Genomic DNA, 12670 nt, shown 5'->3' on the forward strand with positions numbered 1-12670 from the left:
TGTTCTAATATAGCTGTGCTGTGTGTATACTGCTATGTTTCCTTTTTCTCTTCAAGCTATGCTTTTGATTCTCTTGATGTACAGGCTATAATCTCACCAACCCTGAATACATGGCCGGCAAAATCATGCATTTCATTAGCACTTCGGTCAATAGTGTCCAGAGCAAGTGCACAGTATGTTTTGTAGGAAAATATTCCAAAGAGTAGCACAGGGGAGGCTCCTTGGGGGCAAGGGATGAGATAGTATTAATAGGGCAGATTTCCACGAACACTCAAAAAAATGTATTTCACATTTTGATGACTAAATAACATAGTCTTTCCTGTCACAGGACTGCTGTGCCAGACCAAGACTGTTATGACTCAGAGTAACAGAGCTAAGTGGCTCCATGCAAAAGTCTGTGTTCAACATCTGTCATGCTGGAGATCATTAATGTTCAATTGCATCCTATTGTCTTCATGTTACTCAACTTCATTTCATTGTCATTGCTTCAGAAGGGGATTAATGAACTATTTATGGGAAGACAGGACTTGGAGTCAGGGCACTCACAATGGGGTTTCAGTCTAAGGCAATGGTGGGGGAAGCAAGACACAGTTAAAAAACTCCTGATTTGTGAGAGCTTGTTGATAATTTAATTAAACAAAAATATCTGAGAACAATGCCAACATAATCCATATTCCAAAAGGAGAAAGAGCATACCTGATCTTCCCAAAGAATCCAGAAATGATTGACTTGAATCTATTTGGAGCTGGTCTCTTTGCTACTTTACTCTTCCTTAAGAGCTAGAAAGAAGCTGAGATGAGAGAATCAAGGTAATGGTTTCTCTGTATAAATCAATTCATCATTATCAATACTAGGGGAAATCATGCTTCATTATTGTTCCTGAGGTCAGTTGACACAACTGAAACATCCAAGTAATATAAAATACTTACAGTTCTATGAGATGGGGAATAAAATCTCCCATTAGGAATTATTTTTAAAAACGTCACAAATTACTTAGATGTTTCCATTTTGCACATATATGTGCATTATGATTTTATTATATTTAAATGTCACATTAAATAATTTAGTGATTATCATCTCAATGTATGTCCTGAAAACATTTATGAACCTGTGTCAGGGGAAATGGAGTATAAATTCTGAATTAATTTGCTTAAGTATCCAAATTCATGCAATCTAATTATATAATTAGAATAACATAATTTTTGATATACACATTAATATCTTTTGATATGTTATAATAAATTATTCTGCAGAAAACAGGTAAATTATTTGCACAGTAAAATTCCAGGTCTGCAATGATATTAGGACCTACTAATTTGTTCCAACTTAATAACCAAAAAAACTGTTAGTATATTCAGTCAGCATTACGTAAAATGGTCACACATCTTGACAAAGCTAAATCTTCTTAAATTTCTGAGATATCTCATAATTCCAAGATCAACATGTTCACACAAGTGATTTCTAATAATTTTAAAACCTCGGTTAAGTTTTTGATATATAAGCTGCCCGCTGATCTTGGGATGGGAAAAGATGGACCAAGCTGTCTCCCACCCCCACCTTGTTATTCTTTTGGGGACAGCCAGGCCACTCCAGATGGTGCGTTAGTTAGTGTTGGACATAGCTTTGGAGAAACTTCAACAGATGAAGGCTGTAATGTCAGGATTTTGCTGTGCGTTCCCTCCCTGCAGTTCCCAGGGTAGGAAGGTGCTGAGATGGAAGCCGAGGGACGCCCGCCCACCTGCCACCACCTGTTCCTTCCTTCAGCCCTCTGCTATAAATTCTCCTCCTTCAAAGATTCATCCAGCACTCTCCGACAGCTACTGCGGAAAAAGCGCTCCTTCCCTATCTGAGCTTCGGAAAGATTTCATCTTCCTGAAAAGAAGTCTCAGGCTTTCCCAAAGGACTTGAGAGGCCTTCCCGTAACCAGCCACACCAAATTCTGCTGCGAGAAGGTTCACCTTTTCAACTTCACGTTGGGAAAATGACTTTCTCTTCAGCATCTCAATTTCCCCTAAATTTTGGCAAGTGAAGAGACGTCAATCTGGTGATCCAGTAGGACAGAAGGCGGAGTCCCGCACTCCCCACTGTCGACTTTGATTCCACGTGGGTTGCTTTGTGTATGACTTATTTCCCAAGAAGAGTCACGTTGGGGAGCCGCTCCACAGACCAGCCCTCGCGCAGGTGCTAGCCGGAGAGTGAGCTCCGCGCCTCCCTCGTTCAACGCCTGACATGAAGTCCTGCAAGCCTAGCAACTCGGCGGCGGGAGCGCGCGCCGCGGCCCCGTGCGCGGGTGGCGCCGAGTGCGCGGGCACGTGCTCCGGGGCCGGGCGGCTGGAGAGCGCGGCGCGCAGGCGCCTAGCGGCCAACGCGCGCGAGCGCCGCCGCATGCAGGGGCTCAACACAGCCTTCGACCGGCTGCGCAGGGTGGTGCCCCAGTGGGGCCAGGATAAAAAGCTGTCCAAGTACGAGACCCTGCAGATGGCGCTGAGCTACATCATGGCTCTCACCCGCATCCTGGCCGAGGCCGAGCGATTCGGCTCGGAGCGGAACTGGGTCAATCTCCACTGTGAGCACTTCGGCCGAGACCACTACCTTCCATTCGCGGGCGCGAAGCTGCCGGGAGAGAGCGAGCCCTATGACCAGAGGCTCTTCGGCTTCCAGCCCGAGCCCTTCCAGATGGCCAGTTAGAGTGCGCGGCCCCGCCGGGGTGAGATGCCCAGTGGTCGCGCTCTGGAGCCGCAGCCTTCCCCTAAGTAGCCGCAGGGGCTTTCGGTGGCCTAGGATGCATTCTTAGAATAAAATTAGCGAACTTTCAGGTTACTTTTACTCGCATCACCAGACCTATGGACGAATGATTTTTATTGCCTTTCTTTTTTCATCCTTATCAGTAGGTGGTAGATTTCATTAATGGATGTTGTGATGGTTTTGATTGCTGTGAAAATAATGCCCCCTCTCCCCTTTCTGGACTACTTTGAGGGAAAACAATCTTAAGAAAAAATAGGATTAGGCTATACTGCAGTTTTAGTCCTCAGAGAAATAATCACTTTCTTAAACTTTGTAGGTTTGTCCTGTTCCGGTGAAGTTACAGTATCCATTACTTGTGTATGCTTAAAACAGAGCTACCTTCTGTTGTGTAAATGCATTTATGCTTAGTGCATTGTGTGTGCATGCATGAAGTAGTAAGACGTTTTTTTTGGTAGAGTACATGGGCGTGAGTGCTCTGTATTTTTAAAAATTGTGTGTACATTATTAAAATATAGATTTTGTAAAATATAAATAAAAACGTGGGTCTGTTTTTCATGGCAAGTGTCCTGCTAGTTTCCTGATGGCGCTAAAGGCCTATTTGGGGGTGATGATATTGAGTGCTTACCTGAGTAAAGATGTGGAATGTTTAAACCTAATCCCACTGATGGGCAAACGTGCTAGTTTATAATACTTTGTCAAAAAAGACAAGCTGATGAAAGTACAAGTAATTAATTTGAAAGTTTTCTCTACAATTTGGAAATATATATTTTTCATGTTTTTTTAAAAGATTAAAATAATTGAAATATTTAGTTTTTAAGTAAGTAGATATACAGTTCCTCAATATTTTATTTTCCTTATTAAGCCAATTACTAACTACTGATTCCTTGCAAATATATATATTTGTTCCTATATAGGAAACAAACACTGAAAAATAAAAAATGTTGCTTTTGGAAGTGATTTCCTTTTAATCGGTACAAGTCGAGCCATAAGAGCTTCACTACCATCAAGGCTAATCAAGATGGAGCAAAATAATACGTATGGTATTGGTTTGAATTACTTTTATAAATTTGCTTAACAGTTGGATGAATAAACCAGGCCTTTAATGTAAAGAGTGACTTGGTGGTCAACAGCACTGCATGCGTTTGGGAGAATGTCTTGTTAATAATTAGAAAAAGCAGGACTCTAAGTTGTCTGTGCACATGGATCTTGTCACAAGTCAACAAAACAACAATGACATCCCCCAACCCCTTTTATTATGTATTCCACTGCCTAACATCAGACACAGCCATCTATTTGCAATTTATCTACAGAGTCTCCATTAAAAATTTGACTTTCTTTGTTATCCCTAATTATCAAAATCCATTTGGTTTGTAATGAGTGGAAGTGTCTTCCCTAGCCCATAAACTAAAACTTACAAAATCACAAGTGTTATCTCTAGAAATCCAGTGAGAGACTAACGCTGAATTTCCCTTTCCTTCTGATATCTGTTAATAAGAAACTGAGGCAGGCTCAGGACTTTGCTTCTTCACCGCAAATTAGAGTAAAATGTTTAACCTCTTGACTTCAACAGCTCTGAGAAGGTGCTATAGTCCAGCAGACAACACAGCTCTAGAAGTGACGATGCTTGGACCCGTTTCTGGTCACGCTCCACTGTGCTGTGTGCACTTGGGCTAATGGCAAGGCTCAGGGTATCTGCCTTCCTCACTATTTGGGCACAATGATCTGTTGATCTAGACTTAAAATACTTCATTAATAACCCCAGTAAGTTTGTAGAGTTTGAGAATGAAGAAAATTAATGCTAAAAATAATGCTGTGTTAATCAGAGAAAGTCTCAAAAATGTATTAAGATTATTAGTCCTTTTTCAGGTAGGGTTCACATCCCCCTCTCTGGACTGTAGATACCTTGTAAAAGAGAACTGTAGTTTTCACTTTATCTCTGTGGCTTTTAGTACAGAGGTTTAGACAGAATAAACACTCAATGAATATTTCTTTTTTGGTTATTAACTTAACAGCAGTTTCTTAATGAAATTGAACAATTTAATTAAAATGCTGGGATTCTAATCCCATGCCTCTCCTTTCCCGTCCCCACTCCTTCAGAAGAATGGGATTCTGTCTGTTAAATATTATGCCGTTAGCTGCCTGTTTCTGTGTTTTGGCAATCTCTGGAAGCAATTTAGCTCTTACCAAATCCCTAATCTTTCCACCCTACTCACTGTACTATTTTTTTCCTGGAAGACATTTGAAGGAAAAGTAAATGGATCTCAGTGATCAAATCCAATCTTTGATAAAACTCCTCAAACTGTATGTTGGGAAATCCATCATGGTTTGTGGATTAGGAGCTTGGATAAAGCAAGTGTAAAATCTTTTCGAAGTTAAGATTCATATATTATCATACATAATAGAGTTTAGATTACCAAGCAACCTAAAAGTTGCTACAATATTCTATACTGTTCACCTTTGAAAATTCGTGTTCTTTCTAGTTTGACAACAGGACAGAATTGAAATTCCAAAATATTCTATTACCTGGGCTCCCTTTTCTCAATAAATCAACAAATATTATCAAGCACCTACTCATACCCAGACTTTCTCAACACCATCCTTTCCTTGAGTAGGCAGCCAAGAAGAACGCATGTACTAATCAATAAGCAGTCCTACACAGAGTAGAGCTGAATGCTTCTAGAGTGTAGTACTAGTAATATGTGCCATAAGAGGTCCTAAAAGGGAGCATTGAATAATAAAAGAAGACCCACACTCAGGCAGGGTTTCAGTTCAACTAGTTATATATGGGCTCTCCCTAGTTATCAGCTGGAGGTTGGGGTCCCAAACCCCAGGGTCAGCAGTCTTGAAGAACCATATACAAATGAATGGGGCTATCATGTAAGCCAGTGGTTCTCAACCCTGACTGCTCATTAGAATCACATGTAGTGAGTCTTGAAAAAAATACCAAGCCTGGGGCTCCCAGCTCAAGAATTGATTTAACTGCTTTGAGGTGAGGCCTGGGCATAGATATTTTTTAAATGCTCCCCCAGGTGATTCTAATGGGCTGTCAGGGTTGAGAACCACTTAATTAAACAATATCTGCTATGATGCCATTAGCCTCATTACCAAAAACTGATTATATTGACTTCTCATTCTTTGTCTTTGCAGACCTTAAGAAGGATTAGGCTATCTTCCTTAACATCCAATACAGCCAGTTTCTTGGTTAATAAGATGACCTTTGTACTAACGAAGATGTAAAATTTCTGCTAGGTATGAAACAGATGGAGTGTATTTGGGTTGTGGTTAATAGAAGTGCAGGATTCAACAATTAAGGCTCCGTTCGCTTAAATTTTGCCATCTTACAGTAAAAGTGAAGTGCTGTTTTTGGACTGAATTTGGCTAGACTCTGCTCTCTGCTTGGGCGTTGCTAAAGATATCTTTTTTTACTACCTAGGGGTGAAAGAAGTTTCAAAGTGTATATAAGACCGTAAATATGTGACCAACTTCATTGACTAACATTCACTCCCTCTCTGGTCATCAATATACTAGTGGGTGCACGCTTTAACAAGTGTTTTATTGAATTGACACAGGACTTTTGGACTGCTATTTCAAACTGGTAGTGTATCCAAAAAATACTTGAGCTGAAAGAAAACTACTGAGAACAAGAACTGACCCATCTCACATGCAAAGTCTGGGACCAAAACACGAAACAAAACAAACCCAACAATTAATTGAGAATAAATAAAATTTTATTTAATGAATAAAGAAACAGTCCATCACATCCTCTAAACTGCTTTTTTAAACATCCAGGTTGAATTAAATACTGACTCTTAATTCTTTTTTTTCTTCTAATTGCAAAGTTTCCAAACAAAACACAACCCTCAACAAATCTTTAAGAAAGCACAACTAGGAAACAGCAAGGGGTGTCATGGAGATGATGTGGTCTACCAGAATACAGTACCATATGCCTTCTGAAGAAAGACACAGTTTATGCTCACAAACATTTTGGCTTAAGCGATCACTGGTTTTCAGTTCCACAGAATATCTAACATGCACAATGCAGAGGAAGAGGAATAAAAGCCAAGATCCATTAATTGCTTTCTAGTAATAGAGGCAAAATATACAGTTTATGTAATTCACACATTTCAAAATGGCTATTTTAATGGTTTTTCCATTAGGATTTCAATAACCAAAAAAGTACTTTAGAAAATAAGTTGACTCAAGCTTCCTAAGATGGAAGCATACCATGTTTGTGAGCTTTCTGGGGCCCGGTGTGTTTTCAAGTGGAAAGAACTCACGCAGGAAGAGAAAGGAAAAGCGTAAGACGTGTCACTTGATTCTGTTTGAATTAAGTTAGCAATGGATGCTCCACGACTCCTTACTTGAAGTGTGTGTTTGTGTGTGTGTGTGCACATGCCTTTAGGCACATGTATGTCCTTCGTCAGTCCTCATGGCTGAAAAGAATCATCGAGGTGACTTGATGTAGCTAAGAATACAGAAACAGAGACGAAAGGATATGCTCATTTTTGAGGGTCTGTATCTATCTATTATCCTAAAGTTGATTCATTTTGATGTAAGGCCGTTGACATACTAGCGTGGAGCACTTCTTCATTAGGGTCTGGAACAGTGCCGTAGAGTTGTGTTGAATTGCCTAAGCCAGAAGAGAATGCAGGGATTCCCTTGCTACTTCTCTATGACAGCGGAGTCATTATTTCCACTAGCTTCAATTATAGACACAGGAGTCAAAGTTCCTCTTAGACTATTCTGCCTAGGCCCAAATAAATTTCCCTGGAATCTGCCTGCAGAAAGCAGATAGGATATTTCTTGAATTCATTTGATTTTTCTCTGGATTTTTTTTTTAACCACATGCCATCTTGGAAGAAATTCTACCATTGTGTACTACCCTTCTAAGGAAAAACAAAGTAGTAGGATAGGAAAGAAATGTAAACTTTTTAAACAAATTAACCACTTATTTTGGAGAAAAATATTTTTAACATTTTTCTTGGGAAAAAGCCCTGCTACCACTTTTTTTAGAGTCTCTAAAGTAAACTCTTCATACATATTTATTTATTTATCCTACACTCCATCTTTGGAAATGCTCAAGTACTTTGCTTATTTTACAGATAAAGAAACAGAGACCCCAGAGTTATAGAAAAATTAGAGAATGTGTCTGAAATTCATCTGAGTTATTAAAATACCCTTATTTCTAGGAATGCACCTAAGAATTTCACCTAGAAATTCACCTAAGAATTCCTAGAAATAAGGAGTTCTCCTAATGTTGTCAAATACTTTACAGATTTTTATCTCAACAGGGAGGTAATGAGGGAGAAAGGTAAGTCAAGAAATTTAATACTCAAGATTGCAAAAATTAAGTGAAAATTAATCAGAAAAGAGGATAAGGTATTTCTGAAATCAAAATACTGAAAAAATAAAATTTAATTTACCAACATGTATTAAAAAACACAGTTGCATTCAAATGATCTCATTTGAATTATTTCAGGCTTTTAACTCTCCTTAAAATACACAGAAAAACCATTTAGACTGTGTACATACACACGTTTAGTAACCTTTTAGTAGTGTGACCACTATAGTCAATACTACTATGTAGTTCACTGGATTCTTAGACCACTAATTGTGGGGAAATTATAAGAACCTGCCTCTAGTTTGCAGATAACTCACTGAATCTGTGTAGAAACAGCAGGTTCTTTGGAATTTTGGAACATCAAGCAATTCACTCTTACCATATTATATGAAAATAACTCCTGTTTCTTGTGGTTTTGAAACCCCTCTTATTGTAACAAAACTATACTTGTACCTCCATTTGTTTCCAATCTAAACTGGTCAAGCTCTCCCCCCTCCCACCCCCCACCTTTCCCATCTTTAAGTCCCATTTTTTAATATGTCTCTGTTTCCAGTTAGGAGACAGAATGAATTTTTATCTTAGAAAGTTAAAGAACATTCTATGAGAATTCTACCATATTTGCTGGATGTTTTAGGAAGACCAAAACCTAATTGTCTTTCTATTGCTCTAGAGCTATTTAACCAGGTTATAACTCACGTAGTAATTTATACAATTGGAATAATAATAATTTTTAAAAATCACTCTTAAGTATCAAATATATTTGTACATTAAAAATTTGGTCCAATCATCATCAAAAAGTAATCTTTAAACCTGGAAACTAGAACTGTTTTCTGCATTCTAAAGAGAAATTTACGTTTATTTCAGCCTTAAAATATTTATTGTCAAATAATGATGACATATTTTAATTTTTACTATTAGAGAAACATTTTCTATTCACTTATATGTTAAAATCTTCTGGTAAATTAGTATTTATATGCCTCTACAGTACAGCTATTTTCTTTATGCTTACTCTCAGCATTTCCGGTACAGTTCTCAGAGGATTGAAAAGTGTGTTCTTTATTTCTTGCAATTTCAAGGCTACTGCTCTTCAGAGTTTGAAGTGGCCATTATTTACACATTAACAAAAGGCAGCCTGTTTATGGTTCTATAATACCAAGTATGCTAACTAATATAATTAGACAGAAATAAGAGGCAAACATATTTTTAACAAATATGCAATTTTTTTTTGCACTGCACAGATTTTTAAAAACATGGTATTAGCAACTTTTTTAGCATACTGGTGACCACTTAGAAGATGCTTCAAGCAATGCTTCAGTAATTAACTTTCTGAAATATTGATCCACTTAAAACAAGAAAAGGCAATTAGTGGTGAAAAGGACTTCAGCAAGCTCGATTGCAATCTAAGTAACGGTTCATCTTTCTGGTAAGGCACATTGATTTTCAACTCAGCCATCAGCGGAAATACTTTGAGTCCAGGTTACCCAAGGACTCTGGAAGTGACCTTGAGTAACGGTGATTATGACTAAATTTGCCTTTGAGTTTACAACCAACTTATAAATAGCCCATATACAAACAGACTCAGGTCAGGATCTCAGCTTGGAAAGTATTTTGGGAGTGTGTGCGGAGGAGGAGGACAGGAGGAGGCTGTGATCAACAATAACAATTTGGGTGTCTGACCCAGTCGGTTTTCTAGACCTCTCTTTACAGCCTCATTTTTTTTCTTTTTTTACTTAGCCAGCAATTCTATCAATTAGAAGTTGATGGGAGTAAGAAAGCAACTGCTTTTAAAAATGCAGCAGCTCTGTGGAGTTAAAAGACTCAGGCATTCAGAATTTGTTCAGTTGGACTGCTTTCTTCTGAACATCAAGCCAAGGTGCATGGAACTGGAGTTAGGTCATTTTGGAGCAAGAAGCATGCTGGCAGGCCGTGGGGAAGGGGTGACATGGGATGGGCTACAGCAGGGCGGATTATAGAACATGGGGCACAGGGCACCTGGGGTGAAAAATATGGAACGGGGGATGGATGCAGAAAGGACAAGAGTCACTCCGGCTTTGACACATCATAGACACAGAAAAGGAGGGGGAAGTAGTATTTCTTCTCCTATTGGCTGCTTTGCCTGGACCCCTGTTCTTGGGGTTATAACCCAATCTAGTGTAAAAGATACTGTAACTCAGTCATGAATTAAACGGGCGTTTTTGGTTTCACTTGGGAATCTAGCATTGGGTGATGTGTATGTAGGAATTATATTCTGAGTTTTAAACAATAAATTTGCAAGTGAACCTTTAGATGGCAACCCATTTATCATTTGAGGAATATCCAAATTAACCTGTCATTACAAAAGTCAGCTTTGACTCCTCTGGGAATTATTCTCCATGGTGTGTCATTCAGACCTCTAGCTCTACCCAACGACTCATCTCTTAACCATTTAATTTCTCATTGAATGACTACAAAAGTTAAGTGAGGAATAAAAAGAGAAAGATGCATTCAAACCAGTTCCACTATTTGCCAATTCAGATTAAAAACTTACTTTGGTGAAGGGCGCTACATTTCAAAAAGGCATTTTGGTTTTAATGGTGCGTTTTCTTTCTCCATTTTCCCTCTGATCCCCATTTCTATGAGTAATCAAGTTATGAAAAGCCCTTCAGTTCTTTGGAGAGAAGGATGCTTATGGGATCTGGATTGCTTTTTGAAACAAAGGACCAGAAGAATTGCACCAACTTTCCCTCTTTCCCTAGTATATTTTTGCAGGTTTTTGAGCTTACTCTGGGGGCTTCATGAATGCTACATGTCTAATGACTGTAGTGCAAAATAGTAGTGTCTAACAAGGCCAAAGTTCGTGTTTATTTCTACTTTCCAGGCATGCACTGCATGTGCAACATGGGGGGGTACATTCTTCACCCAGGCCAACAGTATAGCCTTATGCCATCTGCACCCCCTTGGACCTTGCTGGGTAACTTTTGTGATCAAATCGTGGTAATAAAATGATTCTTTTCAACCTTGGCTGCTCATTGGAATCGCCTGGGAAGCTTTAAAAACTACTGATGCCTGTGCCATAACCCCAGAGCTTACTGATTTGGGGTTGTGGCCTGGGCATCAGGATTTTTAAAAGCTCCCCTGGAGATTCTAATGTGCAGCCAAAGTTAAGAACCACTGCTCTAGGGGCCAGCCCGGTGGCACAAGCGGTTAAGTGCGCGCACTCCGCTGTGGCGGCCCAGGGTTTGCCGGCCCGGATCCCGGGCGTGCACTGACTGACACACCGCTTGGCAAGCCATGCTGTGGCGGCGTCCCATATAAAGTGGAGGAAGATGGGCACGGATGTTAGCCCAGGGCAAGTCTTCCTCAGCAAAAAAAGAGGAGGATTGGCAGATGTTAGCACAGGACTGATCTCCCTCACAAAAAAAATAAAAAACAAAACAAAACAAAAAACCACTGCTCTAGATTCAATTCACTTTATATAGAAACATACTGACTTACATAGAATTTTTAAGTCCAATTTAGCTCAATAAATATTTATTGAGTGCCTACTCTGTATAAGGCACATGGCAAACTTTGGACACAGTCCATACTAACAAGTAGCTAAAATCCAGTGCAGGCAAGACCGGGCTAGTGCGAGGAGAGAGATAGGCAAGAATACAGAGGCTGTGTTTTATATAAAATACTATACAAAGTAATCTTCTCTTCTTCCAGACTCAAGAAATTTGCTGTAAGGTTTCAAAGAAAATAGAATTATATTTGACTGAGGTCTGGGGGATAAGAAAATATTTCATAGTGGCAGCAGCATTTGAGATGATTTTAAGGAACAGTTAAGATTTCTGTAGGCAGAGACTGGGGAGACAGCCTTCCAGGTGGAGGCAGAAGAATGGAAATGGAATGGAAATGTGGCGGGAAAGCAGGAGCCTGTGTTAAGTTTGCTGGTGCTCTGGGTGTGTTTTCTGGGTAATGGATGAAAAGCTTTGGAAGCATATGGGAGCAAGCCTTGAATACTGCAGGGCAGAACAGCTGGTACCTGGGTTGGCTCCAAGGATCCACTGCGGGGTTGAAAACTGGAGAATGATATGATTGGAGCAGTACTTCAGGAAGAATGATCTGATGCTGAGATCTAGGCTAGATTTGAGTGGGGAGAAACAGTGGGACTAGAGGCAGGAAGGCCAGTTAGAAGCCTCTTATTATGGTTGAAGTCAGAAGTAGTGAGGGAAATTAAGAAAGTAATGAAAGTCTGAACTGGGGAATTGGAATGGATGGAGGATGGAAAGGAAGGCCTGAATACAAAAGAAATAGTAGAGTTAGAATTAACAGGATTTGTTGATGGATTGGATAGAGGAAGCCAAAAATGACTTGGATGCTTTTTATTTGGATAAATAGGAAAGTGATGGTGCCATTAATAGAAATCATTAAGCTAGGGTGAAAAATGGTTTATGAAAGGGAAGATGATGAATCTGATTTTGGATATGTTGAGTCCAAATGTATCCAGCAGAACTAAAATTTCTTATATAAGTATCCCTCACTGTAATTGAATTCCAAGAGAATTCTTAAAGCAGGCCACTGATTTGTTTAACACAGTGGCTCTCAATAAAGGGGGATCCT

General features: G+C 39.4%; 1 protein-coding gene across 1 annotated transcript; it reads left to right on the forward strand.

Moving 5' to 3' along the window:
• Positions 1 to 2229: 2229 nt before the first annotated feature.
• Positions 2230 to 2688, forward strand: ATOH7 (atonal bHLH transcription factor 7). The gene has a single exon (XM_058542665.1). It carries the CDS (start codon positions 2230 to 2232, stop codon positions 2686 to 2688), a length of 459 nt encoding a protein of 152 aa, XP_058398648.1.
• The last annotated feature ends 9982 nt before the right edge of the window (positions 2689 to 12670 follow it).

The sequence above is a fragment of the Diceros bicornis genome, chromosome 6 (genome assembly GCF_020826845.1).
Source record: "Diceros bicornis minor isolate mBicDic1 chromosome 6, mDicBic1.mat.cur, whole genome shotgun sequence".
Taxonomy (NCBI): Eukaryota; Metazoa; Chordata; class Mammalia; order Perissodactyla; family Rhinocerotidae; genus Diceros; species Diceros bicornis.

What these genes read in the sequence shown, in the direction of transcription:
- ATOH7 (XM_058542665.1), top strand. Translation starts at nt 2,230, where the DNA reads ATGAAGTCCTGCAAGCCTAGCAACTCGGCGGCGGGAGCGCGCGCCGCG.